Below are 22,023 nucleotides of genomic sequence, written 5' to 3'. Positions count from 1 at the left end.
AAATAAATGCATCCTCCTTCACTACTGTGGTGCCAGTAATATGCAATGCAGCAGACTCAGATCTGAGTGTCCAAAAAGTAAATTTTACTGAAGGTGAACCAGATAAGTGAAAGGCTAAGTTCCAACAGTTCTTAGCACCACAGATGATTTTTACTGTTCACAGCCCTTTCTCTATCTGTGCAAGGGCCTCTTCCTTCCAGGGTAAGGGAAAACATTCACCCTCCAGGGCATGGATAAATGAGGTTCCCAAATGGACAGGGTCTCCTTGTATGGGCAAGAAAAACCTCTCCAAGTGGTAAGAAAAAATGGTAACACAGTCTCTGCACAGAGTCCCAATTTACTTCTTCCCCCAGGGTGAAGACTCCAAATGGGGGTCCTCAGAATTTGTTCAATATTGGTCTTACAGTTCTCCAAATGTCTCTCTCAAATTCTTAGAAAAAATCCTCCCAAGAACACACAGCTCTCGATTTTTCTTCTAACAGGGTAGGAAGGGGTAGCAAACCTCTTCCTCCTGGCTCCTCCAACCAGAAAGTCTTTTCCCAAAAAAATGAATCCAAAACACCAGATGTTCCTTGAAGCACCATACTTTTGCCCTCCAGGAGGTTACAGAGAGGCAGAACTTCCTTATCTTGGGCCCCCCAGAGAACGTTTTCCCCATGACCTTTCTTCAGGCAATTCACAAGGCTTCATACACAAACTGGAAAATTCCCAGAACAACCCGGAAACAACTAGAAACCACCAGCCAATAAGTTGACTGGAAGGCAACTTCCTGACCTATCTCAGTGTTTGCCTGAGTCTTCCAAGTAGGCCCAAAAATCCAATGAAGTAAAAACCTCTACAGGTCCTCCAAACTCTCAACTGAAACTGCACTGTGCCCAATCTCTCAGGGAGTGAGCTGCTTTTATTTCCTCACTAGGGCGATGGCCATCCCAGCACCTTCAAAGGGAGGCGCTATAAATCAATGTTGCCTTCCTTTAATTACTATCCTATATTGATGTAATGTCTTTTAGTAATGGACCCCAGGGGATCGTTACACTTCTGTGCATATTTCCAAACACTTTTTTGCCCAGACTTCCACCAGTTGATGCAGAGCTTAACCAGTTGACCCATACCCTCTATCAGATCACACACCCGCTCCACCACTTGCTCCAGACCCTCCCACCCAAAAACTGCAAAATAAGGGGTCAGATTTAATATCAGTGACTTGATTAGCAGTTGTGAAAACATGCAAAAATGTTTGATGACATGGCATACTCAGTTTATAAAATACATAAATGTGAGAGTACTTCCAAATCTTGCACTGGAACACCCTCAAAATACTCTCTTTTTATGTGCAAACGTTTCTGTATGGCAGTGACAGTACATGTGCATGCCCGTCCTTCTGAAAATATGCTTGCCATGCATAGAGCCTACTTATGCACATATATGCTGAACATACAAGCACAACACCTATGCAGGTCTTTGAAAATTACCTTCCTAGTGCTGGTAAGCCCTATCAGAAAGGCACAGAACCAGAGAGCCCCCTACAGCAGTTGAGAAGCAGGAAGGTTGCATTTTATGATGACGTATTTGTTGTGCACTATATTTTATGATGATATATTATTATTCACTTTGAAAAGGATCCCACTAAATTTCCCTGCCCACAATTATATCTGCTATTGTTTGATGCACATTTTTCAAGAAATTTATGACCATACCTTTGAAAATCCAAAAGTCTGTGTATAAGGTCAAACCCCTTCCCAATTCCACCCCAGAAACACTGGGTAAACGTCTGTGTATACATTTATTCACTTATCTGGCGGGCAATTTTGGTCGGTGTCCAAAATATCAGGCAGAAAAAAACCAGTGTTCTCGTTATTTCTCCAAATCCTCCGCTCACCGGTAGCATGCAGGCAGTTGCGTGCACACACGTGCGTATCTGTGTGTCTGTGTGTATGTATGAGACTATTCCAGGCCCTGCACTTCTGTCATTTTCCCTGTCCCCTTGTCCTGGGTAATAACAGGAGGGGAGAGGGTGAGCTTGGAAAAGACAGCAGGGAACAGCTATTCTGCTCCCTAATCTAGCCTCTGGTGATAATAAAGTGAATACCTGAGTGTTATGAGACAGGATGAATACTGGGGGAGGTAAGGAAGAAGCAAATGCTTTGGTGGGCTGCATGAAAAAGAGTGAATGCTGGGGAAGTGAGGAAGGGGTTGTAGCCAGCAGTACAAACTTGAACTCTCTGGCAGAGGGGGAAAGGTTAGAGAGAGAAATAGAGGAGCATAAATACACATATACACACACACAAACATACATGCACACACACCCCTTCAACCAATGTGGTATGGATTTCTATCAGGAGGGTAGTCGTAACTGAATATTTTGGAAGAGCCCAAAATTAACATGAGTGGGTATTGTGACCAGCTCCACGTCTCACCCCTATCCTATGTGGGCCTTCAGATCAGTAACTTCAAAACAATTTTAGTTGTGGCAACATTCTGTATCTCTTGTCTCTTGGTTCTTTCCCTGTCCTGTCTCTGCTGTTTCTCACTCTCCTTCTATGGTTAAGGCAGCTACTTTATACAAGGGTTAATCTCTCAGGCTGCTGAAGAGCAATAATGTAAATAGACTTCTACCCAGCCCAGGCATTCCTTAACTTTAAAGGGGCTGGAGGGAGGGGGCATACATAATTCTTTGCAAAAACTAAAAAGAAAGACTTTGGTCTCAAACATTTACATGTCTGGGCCAAGAAAAGCAGAGCTTCCTCTTTCAAGTTAGCCCAGTTACAGACAGATACAGTACAGTGCGCTCCAGAGTGCACCGTGAACCCGGGTTTGGACACGCTAGCTTTACCCCTTATTCTGTAAGGGGTAATAGTGCGTCGAAAGCGTGCGTCCAATCCCCCGAAACTAATAGCGCCCATAACATGCAAATGCATGTTGATGGCCCTATTAGTCCCGCAAGATACAGAAAGTAAAATGTACAGCCAAGCCACACATTTTACTTTCAGAAATTAGCACCTACCCAAAGGTAGGCGTTAATTTCTGCCAGCACTGGGAAAGTGCACAGAAAAGCAGTAAAAACTGCTTTTCTGTACACCCTCTGACTTAACACCATGGCGATATTAAGTCGGAGGTCCCAAAAGTTAAAAATAATTAAAAAACAAAACAAAACAAAACATTTAAAATCGGCCCGTGGCTCGAGGGTTGAAAACTGGACGCTCAATTTTGCTGGTGTCCAGTTTCCGAACCCGTGGCTGTCAGCGGGTTTGAGAACCGATGCCGGCAAAATTGAGCGTCGGCTGACAAACTCGCTGACAGCTGCCGCTCCTGTCAAAAAAGAGGTGCTAGGGATGCGCTAGTGTCCCTAGCGCCTCTTTTTACCGCAGGCCCTAATTTGAATATTTTTTTTTACTGAATTGCACGCACAGGAGAGCGGGCGCTTGCCCGCTTTCCCGCAACTTTTACTGTATCGGCCTGTTAATGATGCAGGATATCATGGACTGGCAATGCTTCCAATGCCTGTAGGCCTTCTACCTGATGCACCTTTAAGGGGCTGACTCCTATAGGACATGATCCTGCTGCTATGGGTGTGGTTATGAGCCAAAAATGAGAGGACATAGGGCCCCAAGGTCCACCCAAGGCTATGCTCCTGCAGTGGAGAGGGAGGGGTGCTGATAGAAGTATTGGGAAAGGGAATGAAGTGTTGGCCAGAAATTAAAGCAGTTTTGTATCCACTGCCATGAAGACCCACATAGGATGGAGTTAGGGGTGGAGCAGGGCAGGACAGGGGCCCGATGTTAAGCTTTGCCCCTTTTCCTCCCCCCTAAAAAATTCAGTTCTGGATACATCCCTGCTCCACCGACATCTCAGTGCAGATCAAAGACAAAAGACATGTCTGTCCTACACTACAGCTGCATCCTCCTCCCTTGTAGCCCATTGGTCAATCATTCTATAACCAGCCATAGAATGATTGGCCAATGCACTACAGGGGAAGGTGGAAGCAATAGCATAAGAGACACAAGTGCTTACTTCCTGTCCTCCCATGGGCCCTGCAGAAGGAGCTCTTAGTTTCTGACCAACAGGAGTACAGGAGACAATATTGGGGGTGCTCAAGCATCCAAAGTGATGGAGCCTATGGTACATATAGCAATTTTATCTGCACAACATTTAGCTGAACAGGAAGGGGAATATTTATTTGTTTAGATTTAGGGGGTGAGTAGCTGCTTTTCACTGCAAAAATCTCTTGAATATTGACCCTTAATTATGTACTGTGTTAGAATTACTTTGGAAACAGCATCTGTATTCAGCAAACAACTCTTTGAAATATTTTTTTACATAGCAGTTCAAGAGAGGGAACCTACTTTACTGTTGACATGAAATAACAGCTGTGACATTACATGCCCAGTTCTAACTGCCCCAGAATCAATTATAAGCACTGGGTCTAATACTGCAAAACAGGGAAGACTCTGTTTCCAGGATTACAGCCTCCCATCGTCAGGGATTTCAGGGTTGATTTACAGTAACATTAAGATGAATGCATGGTGGTCACCCTATAAGTGTTGCACAATCTGCAATGAACAGCCCTGATTTTACATAGCAAGAAAAATATTATATATAAAAAAAAAATCTAACCTGTTCCAGATGAAAAAGCACATTAGCTATATCTAATACTCTTTCTACAATCTTCTCAGGATCTGAGGTGTCTTCTGCCTTGTTTGACAAATCTTTGTAAAGCGCCATCTGCCACCTAATGGCAGGATCCTCCAACTGTGCAAATAAAAGATTTTCAAAGAGGGAAAAAAAAAAGAATAGCAAAGATTAAATATAGCATGCATTAAATGGTAAACATCTGAACGCTATAGAATAGACATGGCAGAGTGGCTTACAGAAACACGTATATTCTAATTGTTCATGAAGCAAAGTTGTGTTCAAGAGAAATACATGCGTGCCCAAAGCATCTCTCCCTGTGTTTTTAAAATTGCATAGCAGTAGTTGTTTACTTAGAGGGCAGTATTCAAAAGGCTAACCTGGCTAAAACTGGGTTTCAGCCGAGTTAATTTTAGCTGATGAAAATTTCCACCCTAGCCAGCTACAAATTGCTACCTGTACAGGTAAAATTTTTTAAAAAAGAGGTCCGGTCAGGTCATTTTAAAATTTAGCATTAAATTGAATGCTACCCAGCTAAACTTCTGCAGACAACTTTGTCTGCACAAATACCTGACTTTAATCTACCTGCACAGAATATTCAGCGGCATGTTTAGCAGATAAATGCTACTAAATATCATTTACCCGGTTATCTTACCTGCTCAGCAGATTTGTAAATATTGACTTCTTAGACTACAGATATTTCATAACTTAAGGATGATCCTTATTAAAACGTTTCTCACATTTTTCAGTTGTCTGAAAACTCCTTATTCCTTTTGATTTTAAGTTTGTATCGTATTTTGAACACCTGCTGTTCCAAAATTCAAATACTACAGCAAGTCTTGTGTTTTCTTTTTTGAAAGGAAATTAACAGAAAAACACAAAGTAGCACGCTCCGCCTCTCCCAGACCCTGCCTTCGCCCCTTATTGTTGGCCTAGCATTTCTGCGCATAACCAGAGGTCACGCGCAAGTCCAGGCCCATTCTAAAACACTTGCTGCACACGCAAGGCCTGGCCACGCACGTAACCCTCGTTTTTCACGTGCGCGGGCCTTTTAAAATTGGGCTTTTAGTCATAGAAATAGATCAGATTCATCTGACAAGACTTATCTCTGATAAAACAACACTGCCTATGACCTTGCAATTCATTGTATTCCACAAACTGCATCATCCTCTGTTTTTGCAGTGACTCCATTTACTCACCACAGAGTGGTGGTATATATATTACACTTTGATAGGTCATTTTCAATGCTTTATATGTGAGTCAACACATTTTTGCCCACATAAAACAAAATTACCCCATGTATTCAGCTAAAAGTAAGCATCCTCTAAGACAGTGTGCATACTTTTGACATGGGGAAAAGGGTATGGGGATAGAGATGGGGAAAAAAAAGAGCACACACAGAAGTATTTCATTTTGAAATCCCTGCACATACATTACATGTATGCATACTTTTCTCCTCTGGGATGATTTGTTCCTGAAGGGGTGGATCAAAGGGTGTCACTACTTTGGAAGTGACCAGGGGGATTGGGGGTGGAACTGGGTAGTATGGGAAAGAAGGTGATATTGGACCATTGCACTAGCTAAGTAATTATTTTAAGATGTATTGCGGCTTTTTCCCGCTATTGAGAGAACAGGGTTGTTTGGGTCACATGGTACTTATATGTTATGTTATTTTGTGTTGAATTATGATGATGTATTATTTTAGTATTTATTGCATTTTATGATGATGGATTTGATGTGCACTATATTTTATAATCATATATTACTGTTTGCTTTGAAAAGTACCCCACCAAATTCTTCTGCCCACAGTTATACCTGCTGCTGTTCATGTGTACATTTTTCAAGGAAATTTATGACCATACTTTTGAAAATCCAAAAGTCTGTTTATAAGTTCAAGCTCCTCCCCAGCTCCCCCAGAAATACCTCTGCTCAGTTCGGGTAAACTTCCGCTTATACGTTTATTCATTTATCAAGCAGGCAATTTTATAAAAAGCTATTTCCATGGCTAAAGCACTGTTTCCTGCAGAAATCCTTGACAATTAACTTCCCTATTTGCTAGAGGTAACCAGCGCTATTAGTTGTCTTTGTGAGTGTGTCATGTGCTAATGCCGTTGTGCCACATTTATTTATTTTATTTATTTAAGGTTTTTTTTATACCGGCATTCATGAAGCGTTCACATCATGTCGGTTTACATAAAAAAGGGGTGCAATGAAAATAACAAAGAACCTAGATAAACGTGAAGAAGAGATGCAGTTACAATTAACAGGGACTATTGAACTGGGGTGGAGGAAATAAAAAGAGATAGAAGAAGTTAATTATATACAGGTATACAATATATACAGAATACAGTATAATATATGCAGCTCCTGTGTAGGATATTTTGCTGGTGAGGCGTATTAGTTGGAGTTCGGGAATGCTTGCCTAAACAGCCATGTCTTGAGTCGTTTCCTAAAGGTTAGGAGGCATGGCTCATTTCTGAGGTCTGGGGGGATGGAGTTCCATAAAGGTGGGCCTGCTGTGGAGAAGGCTCGGTCTCTTAAGGTGCTGTGATTAGTGGTTTGGTAGGGGGAACTTGGAGGGATCCTTTGTATGCTTCTCTGGTCGGTCTTGTGGATTGGTGTAAGCGGAGGGGAATTTGTAGGTCGATTGTGGTATGTTGGTGAATAATTTTGTATATCAAGGTGATGGATTTGTAGATTACTCTGAAATGTATTGGTAACCAGTGAAGGTCTTTTAGGACTGGTGAGATATGGTCTCTTTTTCTGGTGTTTGTAAGTAGACGGGCTGCTGCGTTTTGAACCATTTGGAGCGGTTTGGTATATGTGGAAGGGAGACCAAGTAAAGTAGCGTTGCAGTAGTCTAATTTAGAGAAAATGAGAGCTTGGAGGATGGTTCTGAAGTCTTTGGCATGGAAGAGGGGTCTTATCCTTTTTAGAACTTGCAGTTTGTAGAAGCAGTCTTTGGTGGTTCTATTGATATTCCCTCTTCAGTGTGAGACTGTGAGTGTGTCAGTTTATGTGCAGATGTGATATTCTACAGTACACAATTCTGTACTCTGCAGTACAGGTTACTCCTGGGGGAATTCTGCACAAAAAAATTTAAAATTCTGCACACAAAATTATGCATACTTTATATTGGTCAAAATAACAATATACATCACAGTCTTTGAGTAATTAATAAAATAAAATACAGAAAAGCTATTATTCAAAGATGCATTGTTTTAAATATTTTGAGCAAAATTCCCATAAAAGTACACTGTAAGAGTGTCCCTTCCACCTCTCTCCTTACTCCCCTGGCCAGACCCCTTTCACTCTGCCCTCACAGGCCCCAACTCCTCCGTTCTCCACTTTCTTTCCCTTCCCCCATCAGGCTCAACCCTTTCCATTCCATCTCCACCCCCAAGCCCTCCACGTCCACAGTTTGACACCTCTTTCATAAGCCCCTCACACAGGCTCCCTCTATCCCTCTTACACGAACGCTCACACACATGTCTTCACACAAGCTCCTTCTCTCTCTTGCACACACACATATCCGCACACAGGCTCCCTATCTCTCTCTCACACACACACACACACAACCTCACACAGGCTCACACAAAAACACACACACCCTCACACAAGTTCCCTCTCTCACTCACATATACAACCTAACTCAGGCTCCAATCTCTCTTGCACAAACACACACACACCCTTCACACAGACTTTCTCTCTCTTTTGCACATACACACAAACCCTCATAAAGCTCCCTGTATCTCTGAAACACATACCCTCACATAGGTTCCCTCTCTCTCTTGCACAAACACATACATCCCTCACATAGGCTCCCCCCTTCTCTCTCTCACTCACACACACACACACACTCATGCAGGCTCCCTCTCTCTCTCGCACACACAAACATACACACATGCACACACCCTTATTCAGGCTCCCTCTTGCTCTTGCACACACACCCTCACCCAGGCTATCTCGCTGTCTCTTACACACACACAAACACTCCTACATATAGAGTCCCTTTCTCACACAGAAATGTGCACCCTCCCTCTCATATGTACACAGACACACCCAATCCCTCTCTCACACACACACCCTCACTCACACATACAGGCTCCCAATCTCTCACTTACATACTAAACTCCTTCACAATCTCTCCTCACATTCACATTCCCTCTCACTGTCACACACATGCACCCTCACACTCACAGCACTACAATTCCCCTCTCTCTCTCACATTTCTTGCCTTTCCTATCTTCTTCGGCAGTGAGAAGGATGGGCTCTGATTGCAGCCCACCGAATCTCCTTGCTCCTTGGCCATGAATGGGGTGGGCTCTACTTGTGGCCTGCTGGCTGCCCTGTTCTTCAGCCATGAGCGGAATGTGTTCCACTCGCCTACTGGGTCTACATGGGGCACATTTAAAACAAATCGGAGAAAGTTCTTTTTTACTCAACGCACAATTAAACTCTGGAATTTGTTGCCAGAGGATGTGGTTAGTGCAGTTAGTATAGCTGTGTTTAAAAAAGGATTGGATAAGTTCTTGGAGGAGAAGTCCATTTCCTGCTATTTAGTTCACTTAGGGCCGGATTTTATAAAGTTGCACGAACGCGTACTTTTGTTCGCGCACCAGGCACGAACAAAAGTATGCGGGATTTTAATAGATAGGCAGCCTGCGTGCGCCGAGCCGCGCAGCCTGCCTCCGTTCCCTCCGAGGCCGCTCTAAAATCGGAGCGGCCTCGGAGGGAACTTTCCTTCACCCTCCCCTCCCTTCCCCTACCTAACCCACCCCCCCGGCCCTATGTAACCCCCCCCCCCACCTTTGTCGGCAAAGTTACGCCTGCTGGAAGCAGGCGTAACTTTGCACGCACCGGCTGGCTGCCCCGCTCTGAGTTCCGGTCCCGGGGGCTGGTCCGGATGCCGCGGCCACGCCCCCGGAATGCCCCCGGGCCAAAACCACGCCCACACCGCCACCCCCAAAACGCCGCATCACTCCGGGCACGCCCCTGACACGCCCCTCCATGCAAGCCCCGGGACTTATGCGCGTCCCGGGGCTTGCGCGTGCCACCGAGCCTATGCAAAATAGGCTCGGCGCGCGCAAAGGGGGGTTTGGGGTAGGTTTTCGGGGGGTACGCGCATATCCTACGCGCGTGCCCTTTGAAAATCTACCCGTTAGAGAATAGCCACTGCCATTAGCAACGGTAACATGGAATAGACTTAGTTTTTGGGTACTTGCCAGGTTCTTATGGCCTGGATTGGCCACTGCTGGAAACAGGATGCTGGGCTTGATAGACCCTTGGTCTAACCCTGTATGACATGTTCTTATGTTCTCTTTGCTCCTTGGCTGCAAGCAGGATGGGCTCTGCTCAAGCCCACCAGGCCTTTCTCCAAATTCTATGCAAAAAATGTAAATTCTGCACAGGAGGAGAATTCTGCACACATTCTCTGCTGCGCAGTTGCACAGAATTACCCAGGAGTAACAGATGTAGTACCCAAGGAAGTCAAAGGACAAAACAACACCCTGTACAAGGGATGCTTTTGGTGCTCCTCTTCTCTACTGGGTTGGCAGACTGACCCAAAATGGGAGTGTGGTGCTCCCACCCCATTTTGGCATCCAGGCAAATTACCTTTCCTGTCCTCCCTTAGTGATGGTCCTGCATTGTGCAGCAATTACTTCACTATAAAGAAGAATCCCGTTATGAAACTTACCAAACAGAAGCATTCCCAGCCCTTTTGACTCTTCAGAATATGCATCTTATGATATCTCTGAAGTCCTGTGGAGTCATAGCCATGCTAAGAAAGTGTGCTGTGGGTTTCATTTGAGTTGACATAGATGCCAGAAAAGATTGTGGATGTATACAGAAAGCAAGTAAGAATTCAAGAGTAGTTGTGTGAATGAGTGTGTGAAACAACAAGAGAGTAAACAACGAGGAAGAAAGGAAAAGTAGGCTTTATATTAGGAAAAGAATGATTGCGTTCATCCTTTAGATGAGATTCTAAATATTAGTGTAAAACAATGGTTTTGAAAAGGTGATCACCTTCAACTCTGAAAGGAAAGGTGATACTGGACCTCAGCAATCAATTTATGCACAGGAGACTGTAGGTAGTGTTTAGACACAGGGGAACACTATTAATTTATTTTGGCATTGAAATATTGAAGTGAAAGAAAGGGATGTGTTCCTGTATTCTTCTCTGTTGTTCCCCAAGTGAAAAAAAATTAAATGTGCCAAAATTTCCAGTGGTTAGGGACTAATTTTATAACAGTCTGCAAAGTTTATTCCAATTTTCAAAATATTCCACTAAAACTCCCCTCACAAAGTTACATCTGCTAGTTTGCCTTTGGAGTTTTTCTGTCAAAATTTCTACAAATACTTTATACAATGAAAAAGTGTGGTGTGAATTTTCAAAGAGTTCCATCCATAAAAAATCTGATTATATGCACATAAGAAGCCCGTACTTGTGTACGCGCTGTTTTATAAACATCAAATGCGCATGTTTTCACTTTTGAGCGCACATCTACATGAGTAAAAAAGGGGCGATCTGGGCAGTCCAGAGGCAGGTCCAAGAGTTAACACACATAAATTGCTCTTTTATAAGAGACTTCTGAGCATACATTAGTTAACTTCTTTGCGTAATTTTTCACCTGCTAATTATCTTGTGCAACTGATATCGGGCTTGCCTATTGTTTATTATTGGTTGGGGGAGAGATCTGGGTGACCTGGGGGAAAGTTCAGGCTGAAGAACGAGGTGGATCTTGATGACCTGGAGAAGGACTGGGCCAAGTGGTGGAGAAATTAGAAAACCGTTGATTTCAATTAGTCACGCATATTTTAAAATATATCAATTTACACGCATAAATCAGTATTTAAGGTGATCAAGTTGTATTTATTTTTCGCACGTAAAATATACGTGTATGTGTTTCTAAGATAGGTAGGAAAAACCTGCGTGTTCAATGCATTGCAGGTATCGTGCATAAACACATTTATATGGGTATGTTGTATTTTATAATCTGTGCACCCCATATATGTGCGCATATGAGGCCACACAGAGTTGTTTGAAAGTCATCCTCTAAGCACACAAGTACGAATTCTGCACAGACTCCATCCCTGGAACGCCTTTCCGAATGTGTGGGTACATTTACACACACACCAGGTGGGCAATTTATGCAGGTAAAGCCCTATTTTACCTGCATAGATGACTTTAAAATTACTCCAAAAAAGTAATGGGTACTTCACAGATATGGTAGTTCTTGAGTAAATATATTCAAGTCTAAGTGCTGCCAGAAGTGAACGCAAGGTAGGTATGTATTTGAATGAAAGGGTACCTGCAGATTGGTCAGGGAAATCTCTGGTTGTTGCTCTCTCTCTTTTGTGCTTTGTATATCTTCATTCAAACTGTGATGGATATCTTTTTTGACTACCTCAAATACCTCTTGACTATTCTCTTTCATACCAGCCCAATCAGTTGGCTGTAATACGAAGCTCATAATTCGTCAGTGTGTTTTGTGAAACTATTGTAAAATGCAGACAATCAACATTTTAAAATATTTTGTATTATAATTGTTTTCTTACTGCTCCTGCTATTGCTAGGAAATACCCTTCCAGCTCTCATTCTGTCCTCAGGAGGGCAAAGTTTGGGTTTTTCATTAATAAACCAAGCTGTCAAATCTTTTTTTTTTCCTAGAACATTCTCTGGAGATCTCAGTATATGAACAGATGAATTCATTAATCTGAGTGAGAGAAGGATTCCTAGATAAAAGCACAGGATAAGGTGAAGTTGTTACTAAGTGCCATTATTGTAAGGCAGTGAAGCAAGAACTGATGCAAACATCTTAATGGGGGCAGTAGCAATGTAACCTAGAGGCAATGAACTGGAAATTAAATAAACCAAAAAGAAATGCTCAAAATGGTAGGTAGCGTGCCAGCAGCTATCATGAAATGAACAAAATGAAACAGCATGGCAAGGCATAGATTGGAAATGTCAGAAAATACTCCCTTAGATGAAAGAAAAAGAATGTGCATGAATTTGATGTGTTAAAAATACAAAAATGGCAAAGATTTTCTATTTTCACTGAGGATTTTGTTTGTACATTGCAGTTAAGGCTCCTGGTAGCCTGTTATTCTGCAGATACAGAATTGGCTTATTCCTGCAAAATCTTATCGCTGCCATAGAATCTCTAGTTTGTGCCAGTTATTGTACAAAAAACTAAAAAAAAGCTATTAAAATAGTATAATATCATAAGGATTGTTGTAAGAAAGAAATTCAAAAGGTCTTAAAGACAACTTTCCACAGGCCTAATACTAAAGCAAACAATTTAGATATATAGAAACATGATGGCAGAAAAGACCATATGGCAGGGGTGGCCAACTCTGGTCCTCAAGAGCCACATACAGGCTTGGTTTTCAGGATATTCACAATGAATATGCATGAGATAGATTTGCATACAACAGCCGCAGTATATGCAAGTCTATCTCATGAATATTCATTGGCCCATCTAGTCTGCCCATCCACACCAGTTATTTACTCCTCAGAAATCCTGTGTTATTCCATGCTTTTTTGAATTCAGATATTGTCCTTATCTTCACAACTTCCATATGATGGCTGATCCATACATCCACTATCCTCTTTGTAAAAAATATTTCCTTACTTTACTCCTGAGCCTACCCTCTTTCACCCTCATCCCAAGACCCCTGGTTCTAAAGCCTCCTTTCCTTTGAAAGAGGCTCTCCTCCTGTGCATGAAAACCTTAGGGTTTTTTTTAATTTGACAAGTAGATTGATCTTGATCCTCAGAAAGAGGTGAAAAAAATGTATCCTATCTAAATGAACAGAGGCTATGAACAGTAATGTCACGAAATGCCTGAATAGAGGTAGAGGAAGGCCAAAGCAGGATTCAGCATTAATGCTGGATGTGTAACACTGGTTGAATGTAAGCTGGTTAAGCCAGTATGCTCTTTGAGGTATGGAGTGGAGAACAGTCTGGCACTTAGAGCAGCAGCCTGCTAACTCAGGTAAGCTAGGGATTAAATTTTGTTGTTTCTTTACCTTCCATTGCCTCAGGAGCAAGTTTAGATCATAAGTCCTCTGAAGACAGGAAACACCTACAGTACCTGAATACAATCTACTTTAAAGTGACTGATTAGTCATAAAAAGACAGAATATATATTAAATAGTATGTGAAGCCATCACCATCATACCAAGGGCATTACATACAAATATTGAGGTTGCTGGAAGAATGTATTTTTCAATATTCCCTCAGTAAAAACATTTTTCTTCTTAAATGACACTACATCAGCATATTTTAAATAAAAGACATACTAGAGAGCAACTGCAGAATTTTTAAATCTTAGCTGTAGAATTCTAGATGCTTTGCTATAGTATCTAACTGTGGGTTACTGCAGAGAACTATGGGGATTCGCTATAGTATACCAGCTGTTTATGAAACATACTAGGGTTGATATTCAAAGGCATTTATCTAATAACTCAAAGAAGATCTAGAATAAATGCCAGCTTCTGACTATTGGTGTCACTTATCCAGATAAAATGTTTCCGGGTACATGGAAGGCATTTCAGGGGTGTTCCAGGGTGGAGTTAAAATAGCTAAATAATTTATTTGGCTAACTCTGATTTGGAGTTAGCTGAATAAGTTATTCGGCTATCCTTAGATGTGCATAGGAGTATGGTTAAAGTTATCTGCATAAATTCCCAGATAACTTTAACCTAACCAACTATATTCAATGAATGTAGCCGGGTTAAGCAGACATCCAGATGATGTGGCCAATTCTGTGAAGCTAGTGTCAGATGACCATTGACTCATGAAGTCTGCTTATAAAAGGATGTTAGTGTGCCTGTCTTCTGACCAGATTTTGAGGATCTTCCTAAGGCAATGATAATAACACTTCTCCATATCTTGAAGTGTGTCCTGTATATTGTCCACAGCTCAGCTTGATATTGAGTTTTGGGATCTGATATTGTAGGTGTTGAACACTGATTTCCTCATATCACTGAAGGCTGCTTTTGCATATCTGAGGTGATGTTGCATTTCTTCACTGATGTCATCCTTTTAGTTAGCGATGGTGTCTGAAGTACATACATTCTCAGTAAATTACCAAAGCTGAGAACAGCTCCTTGACAGTTTCTCAACTTCTGAGTGCCAGTCCTATGTTCTTATTTTCCTCGGTAAAGACATCAACAATAGTCTGAAGTTCTGCTTCTAAGTGAGCCTACACTACAGTATAGTCAGCATTCTGGAGCTCTATGACTAAAGTCAGGATGGTCTTGATTCTGGATTAGTCAGCTGATATGAAACAGCTTACAAGCCATTCATATTAATATACAAGGATAGAAGCTATTGTTGAAACTGCAATTACTAGAAATAGCCAAAAATCTACAGAGGGATAGCCATGTTAGTCTGATGTAACAAAAAACGACAGGAGTGCCACCCAACTCCTGTCATTTTTAGAACTAGCCAAAATTACTATTTATTGTCCATTTCTTTACTGACAAAATTTCTTGAATTTTATTAGATTGATTAATGGCATAACTTTGTGTTTCTGGGACTTCCAGCTGGCAGAACTTCACATACCTTCACATACCTTTCACTTGTAATTCGTTGTTTTACCTGTAAACCGGAGTGAAGGCCTCTAGCTAAACTTCGGTATATAAAAGCGTACAAATAAATAAATAAAATAAAATAAATACCTGCCAGTGTTTGCAGCAGAACATCCTATTTTTTGTAAAGCATGCAGGAGTGCTTCATGCCTCCACCAGGGGCGGTTCTGTCATTAGGTGAGGTGAAGCAGTCTGCTCAAGAAACACATTTTGGGGGCAGCAGCAAAGAACAAGAGCTGTGTGGCAGCGCAGTGAGCAACACGTCAGCAGATTTCCCACTCCCTGCTGCCAGGAAGAAGGCACACGTAGTGAGTGACATGCCAGCTGGGTTCCCTGCCCCCAATCCTGCCGGCAGGAAAAAGGCCTGCACTGGTGAGAGTAGGGAGGTGTGAGTGATAGAGGAGGAAGAGAATAGGAAGGGGGAGTGACAAAGGATAAAGAAAAGGGGGTAAGTGAGAAGAGGGAAAGATTGGGGGGGGGGGGTGAATGAGAGGAGAGGGAAGAAATGGAGAAGGTTAGTGGCATGTGAGGGATAAAAGAGGGAAGAAAAGCAACAGAGGAAATGTTAGTGAGAAGGGAGGGAGAGAAGAAAAGGGAAAGGGGTGTGATTGAGAAAGGAGAGGAGCAAAGCGGAAGGGCAGGGGATTAGTGAGAGAGAAGGGAAGAGAATGTAAGTGAGGAAAGTTGGATTGTGAATACAAGGAGAGGGGAGAAAAGGGGAAGGGGGAGTGAGAAGGGAGGAAAGGAGCAGAGGGTGTATGAATTGGGTGGGAGAGAAGAGTAAGAAGAAAAGAAGGGAAAATGGAGAGCTGTGGGAGAATGGGGGGGGGGGGGGTGCAAGATTGTATGGGGTGGTATCAGTGTGCCCCTCCCTCCATTTACCCATCTCCCACTGTCCCAGGGAGAAGATGGAAGGGTGAGAGGCAGGATTCCCTAGAGTGTGGTAGGGTTGCTAGCTTCCTAGAAATATTATAACGGGCACTTTATCTGCCACATTTCCGGGAACCCTGGCCCTTGCCTTCCCCACCATTTCAAATCAGAACGCCAAAGGGGATTGGGGGGGGGGGGGGACGACACCATCTCAGATCTCACTTCTGGTGGCAGATTACCTTGAGCTGCTCCTTCCTCTGCTGGTTCATGCCTCTAACAGGGTATTCTGCAGGGTTAATTGCCTCCTTCAAAGCATGCAGAAAAGCTTCACTCCTCTTACACGCCCATCAGCAGAATTTCACACCTCTGATGGTATATCTGGCTTGGCTTTATGCTTTCTCTTATTGGCTAAAACATACTTCAGCAATTATAAATTTGGGAGACAATTTTCAGTAAGCTGGCTAGGAGCAAGGTGTGCAGCTACTTTTGTACCCATGCAATTTTCAGCAAATTTTCCAACAGAAGCTACCCGGGTAGTTGCCGTTTGAAAATTCACTTACCACTTATGTGGGTACAAATGTGCCTGCATTCTTTGCACCTGCTTTATCTTTATTTAAAAAAAAAAAATCTTTACTTTATCACATATCACAATGGCCTAAGCGATGTCCATAGCAAAACATACATATTTCTGAGGGTGGGGGAACTGGGGGGCCAAGCTATGTGATATTTTATGTGTGTGGTTGACGTCCCTGACCTAAACACGTACCATGGAAGCCTCCTTTTAATCCAGTGAAAAGTATGCCCGTTGTGACAGTATGTGCGCATCCTTAGCTGATAAGTGGGAAGCAAATTTTATCCTGGGGGATCTAGTCAGTTAACCCTGTGGAAACTGATGGTGTTTTATCCGATTTTTTTAATGTCTATAATGGAGTCATGCGATGATGGTAGAATTGTGCAATCCAGAGGAAGGTGTGTGCTGATCAGTACTCAACCATTCATCTGCCAACTCACTACACAAGAGCAACTGGGTTTGAATTCAAACTTAACTTATCAGATCTCTTTGCTTTTTATGTTTGTATTTTGTTTATTTATATTCTGCTTTTTGGAACTTCAAAGCAGATTACATTCAGGTACTGTCTTTATTTCCCTATCCCCAGAGGGACTTATATTCTAACCCCTAGATTCACTAAGCCGCAATGTTTTATCGCAGGAGGGGGGGTCCCATTGTGGGAGGGGGGGGGGGACTTGTCATGATAGTGGGGCCCTTCCCCAAAAAAAGCATCGCAGCTGTAGGGCACATTCTTTTGTGTCACAGCCAAACACAGCAGCCCATAAGAACACAGTGAGCACCCCTTTAATGCAATGGAAGACCCAACCTCATGGGACCACCATCGCCTTAAAGGGCCGCTGGCCCCCCCCCAAAAAATAAAATTGCTGTAAACAGGGAGGCTGAGCAGAGAACAGTGATGACGCCCATCTCAACCTGGCCCTGACACTCTCAAAATGTGAAAAACTAATGGCCCCGGCACACCCTTCCCCCCTCCCCAAAGCACACAAGTAAAATGTAGCCCCGGCCCCTGGTCCCCAATACCACTACCCCTCACCCCGCCCCCCCCTGATGTCGAACCTTAAACTTCCCCAAAGTCCAACCTCAAACCCTCCAGCCCCCCAAGTCAAAAGATCCAGCCCCCCCCCCCCAAAAAAAAAAAATTGCCATCCGAACCTGACCTTGTCCCAGGGTGCCAACTGGGCTGGATGAAAGGATGCACCTGGCCCCTATTCAGATTCCTTTCAAGTTTCTGAGGGGTTCTGGAGGGGGGTTGGGAGTGGGGGGAAGGGGTGGGGGGGGGTGGAGGGCTATAGAATCTTTTTTTGGGGGGACTTGATCTTTTGGAGGGTCAGGTAGTAGGGGTGCTTGATCTTTTGACATGGGGGAGGGGTGTGGGGTTTGAGGCTGGTCTTTGGGGAGGTTGGAGGTTTGACTCGGGGGGTATTTGTATCGGGGGCTGGAGCCACATATTACCTGTGTGCTTTGGGGAGGGAGGAAAGGGGAGGGCCCAGGCCCATCACCATATGGTTCTTCTTTTTACTTTCTCACATTTTGGGGATGTCAGGGTTGCCTTGACTGGCAGCCCCGGGTTGAGACAGGGGTCAGCACTGACCTCCACGCAACCTCTCCATTTGCAGAAATTTTCATTTTTCTTCTCCTGCTGCTTTAAATATGCAGCAAGTGCTCAGGATCCATGATGCACATGTAGCACATTTCAAATAGGTGTAGATATTTTAGCATAGCTGATCACCTTCTTGGTCAGCTGTGATATAATATTTACATACAATTGAATGGTAATGGCCGTCTTTGCATTCATTTGCACTATGCATGCATGCATGCAAATCACATGCAAAGAAGGTAATTGTAATATGGGACTGTATCTGGGCAGGGGAATGCAAAATATCGCGTATATCGCACACTATCACAGCCATAAACACACGATATACGCAATATAAAGCGCGTTAGAGCACTAACCACAGCTCAACAAATCACCCAGTAAGTTTGTACCTGAGGCCACAGAGGCTAAAGTGACTTGTTACTAAGGGTTTATTTTAAAGGCACAGAATAGCAGATAGCCATTGTGACAGCATTGTTACTTTTTAACTCAAGTTTCCACAACCAGAAGGCACTGTTTCATGAAACCAATATGACTGCAATGATTAACTAGAGCCAACTTCCAGTGAACTAAGCTTGATATATGTGCAGCATATCTTTTTAAGATGTCAACTCATGTCGCTTCTGTATATTTATACCCAAATAAAGGAATGTTTCTTGTCATTCTGGCAGACTATGAGTATCCTTTATACATAAATGTTTACATTGGCATGACCACTTGCTAACTTGGAAGATGCAACTAGCTCATGACACTACTATACACTTGGACAGTACTAGCAGTTTTCATTTATAGCAATATTTCTACCTATTTATCAGGCAAATCAATAGCATGATGTGTTTTCCAGAATATGCTTACATGCCACTACAGCAATTGGCTTACCTTTCCCTGTAGATGAAGATTGCTTCGGATAATATCACGGACTTCATCTTCTGTATCTTTCTGTTGAGCAAAATACAGTGGTGAGGCAAATACATCCAGTCGATGAGATTTCTTGTAGTGAAAGCAAGGGACAATGAATCAACAATGTGTAATTCTGATTCATATTTCAGTCATGTAGTCTCTGCCTGATCATGGCCCATTCATTTCATTTGCTTTTTACTTCCTGCATTTGACCAATTATGTCTGGCTGACAATTATTATTATTATCATCATACTATTGGTTATTTCATTATTCCTTCATATTCTGTCATGCCCTGTCTTTGTGTTGAAAGTCAATATAAATGCCCCAAAGATTTCTACTAGCATAGGTCTTTAGTATGACAATAAGTGATACAAATCACTGTAGTACAGTTTGGGAAGAAGATGCTGCACAGCTGACACTACTGCTGTTTGTAAAGGGTATAAATAAAATTTTTATCTTTTCCCTTTAAAAAAGGTTACATGGATAATATGCACATTAGGGGTAAATCTTCAATAGGGTGATCAACTGCAAAAGTATAAGCTTACTTTTCTGTCTGCACTAGCACAGTTGAGTTTTAAACATGAGGTACCCTTGTACATTCTACTTGAATATCACATTTTTATATAGCTAAACCTATATTCTTACACTTAAACCTCATTACATGAGGGCATAAAGTACACATATAAGCAGCATGCTTACTATGTGCAAATTTGAATGAATAAATAAACACATAACAAGTTAGAAGTTGCTAGCAGTTATGCACTAAAATCAGTGTGAATCCACATGTAAATAAAGATTCTTATGGCCTGGATTGGCCACTGTTGGAAACAGGATGCTGGGCTTGATGGACCCTTGGTCTGACCCAGTATGGCATTTTCTTATGTTTCTTATATGCAAATTAGGATTTAGCATGCATGTGCTAGAACCTAAAATTTTATACCATCTTGGCGTGAGTGTTACACGTTAGCTTTCCCATCTGGCTGGCATTTAAAAATTTAACACATTGGGGAAGCCATACCCTCTAGACTTCCTGAGAAGACAACCCAATCAGAGATACCCCCTACCTCCCTGACCCCCAGCACAAAGATTTAGAGACATCCCAACCCCCCAAGATCTATGAGCTCAGTGGCCCCTTCACCTTTGACCCCTCGAAAAGGATGTTGAAGGTTCTGATGTCATTACCCTGCCCTCTGTCTTCCCTGGACAGATGTTAAAAGACTTGATTGAATCCCCCAACACTTATCTCCCTCCCAGACACTTGTGGAAGAATCTGACTGACCCACACCCGACAGAAATTGAAAGTCTTGATATCCTTCCCTGATCAACCCCCTCATCCCACAGAAGTTAAAGGCCCAATGTCACTCATACCCTAATCCACACCTCTCACAGAGAGAATGAGAAGGCTTAAACTGACCTCCACCATCCTCTCTCACTCCCCAAACCCAAGATTAAGGGGCCTCCATATCTTGATCCACTTGTCTCTCTTCCACCCCCAAGCACATGTCCCCATACCCTACCTCTTCCAATAAGGATCTGTAGAAGTTCAGGCTATGAGAGAAAACATGGCTCTCTCCTGCCCCTTGTCATTGCCTTTCAAAATGGTGCCAAGACATCAGCTGGAGCCATTTTGATAGTCAGTGGAAGCAGGGCAGGTGAAAGCACTGATCTTTCATGATCCAATCTCCTATAGACCATCACTGGATGTGGCAGGAAGGGGGGACCTGCTAGAGGAAGGAAGAGAGCCAGGGTAATTGGAGCAGGGAGGCCCCTTGATCTTCAGTTAGAAGTGGTGGGGTGTGGGAAGGTAAATTGGAGCCTTCAACTTCTATTCTGGGAGGGTGCTCAAGTCATGGATTTCAACATCTATCTGGGGAGAATTGAGGGATGGGAAGTTAGTTAAGGCCTTAAAATTCTTTCCAGAGGAATCAATAGGGTAGAAGTATGAGATCCTTTGGGACCTGTTTGGCAAGGTACTGGGGAATTCTGGCTAAGGAGAGGCAAGGGGATATTGGAAAGAGGTCCAATGCATGTTGAACTGAGTGAGGAGGGGGGATGAACTCTCCCATCTACTTGGTCCTTTCATTTTGGGCCGGTTAGTGCAGAGAATTTTGTGATCTATTTTTTAGGATAACGTGTGCAAACTATGGGCCCAATTTTCGATAGTCATGCGAAAATCTCCAAATGTTCATGTATGTGGACCCACAGATTTATGCTAGTATTTTATAAACTGTGTGGCATGAAGAGCATACTTTCTCTGCCTATTTTATAACATTACATGCATTTATTTTACACATATAAAGTTATCATGTGCACATATTAACACGGAGTTACACTTGGAGGCATGTAGTTTGTAAAGAATGCACATACTCTGCTTTTGAAAATACTTATTTGCGCATGTACTTGCGATCACCAGTTTACCCAGAGCCTCCAGCATTTCACCCTGACCCCCACATTAGCCCAGACCACCCACCCAAAAAATGCAGACAAATCACAAATGCAATTTCTCTTCTATGACTTAAATTGCAGGTGTAACATTGTACGGACAAGTTTGGTAATGAATGCGCTTATACCATTTCCAAAAAAAGCAATTTGTAAGCATACTGTTGAACTCCACCCTGTATATGCCTCTAAACTACCCCTTTTATTCCCTAACACTTATGCATGACATCGCAAGTATGTGTATTCTCACAATGTATCCAAAATAGCATATACACATTTTCATGTGACTTTTGTGAGTATATGCTGACTTTAGACACAGAAACCTTTAGAAAATTAGTCCCATGGGGACAATTTATCAGTGGGTAAGCACAAAAACTTTGAGCATAGCCCATTAAGTGGCATTTAAATGTGCATGTACAA

General features: G+C 42.7%; 1 protein-coding gene across 1 annotated transcript in view; it reads right to left on the bottom strand.

Moving 5' to 3' along the window:
• Nucleotides 1-22,023, bottom strand: part of RYR2 (ryanodine receptor 2) — a 1,771,220-nt gene that overhangs the window by 446,841 nt on the left and 1,302,356 nt on the right. The window contains 2 exon segments of the mRNA XM_029593907.1: nt 4,615-4,749; nt 19,143-19,202. Of these exon segments, the coding sequence (XP_029449767.1) occupies nt 4,615-4,749; nt 19,143-19,202 (195 nt within the window).

The sequence above is a fragment of the Rhinatrema bivittatum genome, chromosome 3 (assembly GCF_901001135.1).
Source record: "Rhinatrema bivittatum chromosome 3, aRhiBiv1.1, whole genome shotgun sequence".
Lineage (NCBI taxonomy): Eukaryota > Metazoa > Chordata > Amphibia > Gymnophiona > Rhinatrematidae > Rhinatrema > Rhinatrema bivittatum.
This window is presented reverse-complemented; position numbering and strand designations above follow the sequence as displayed.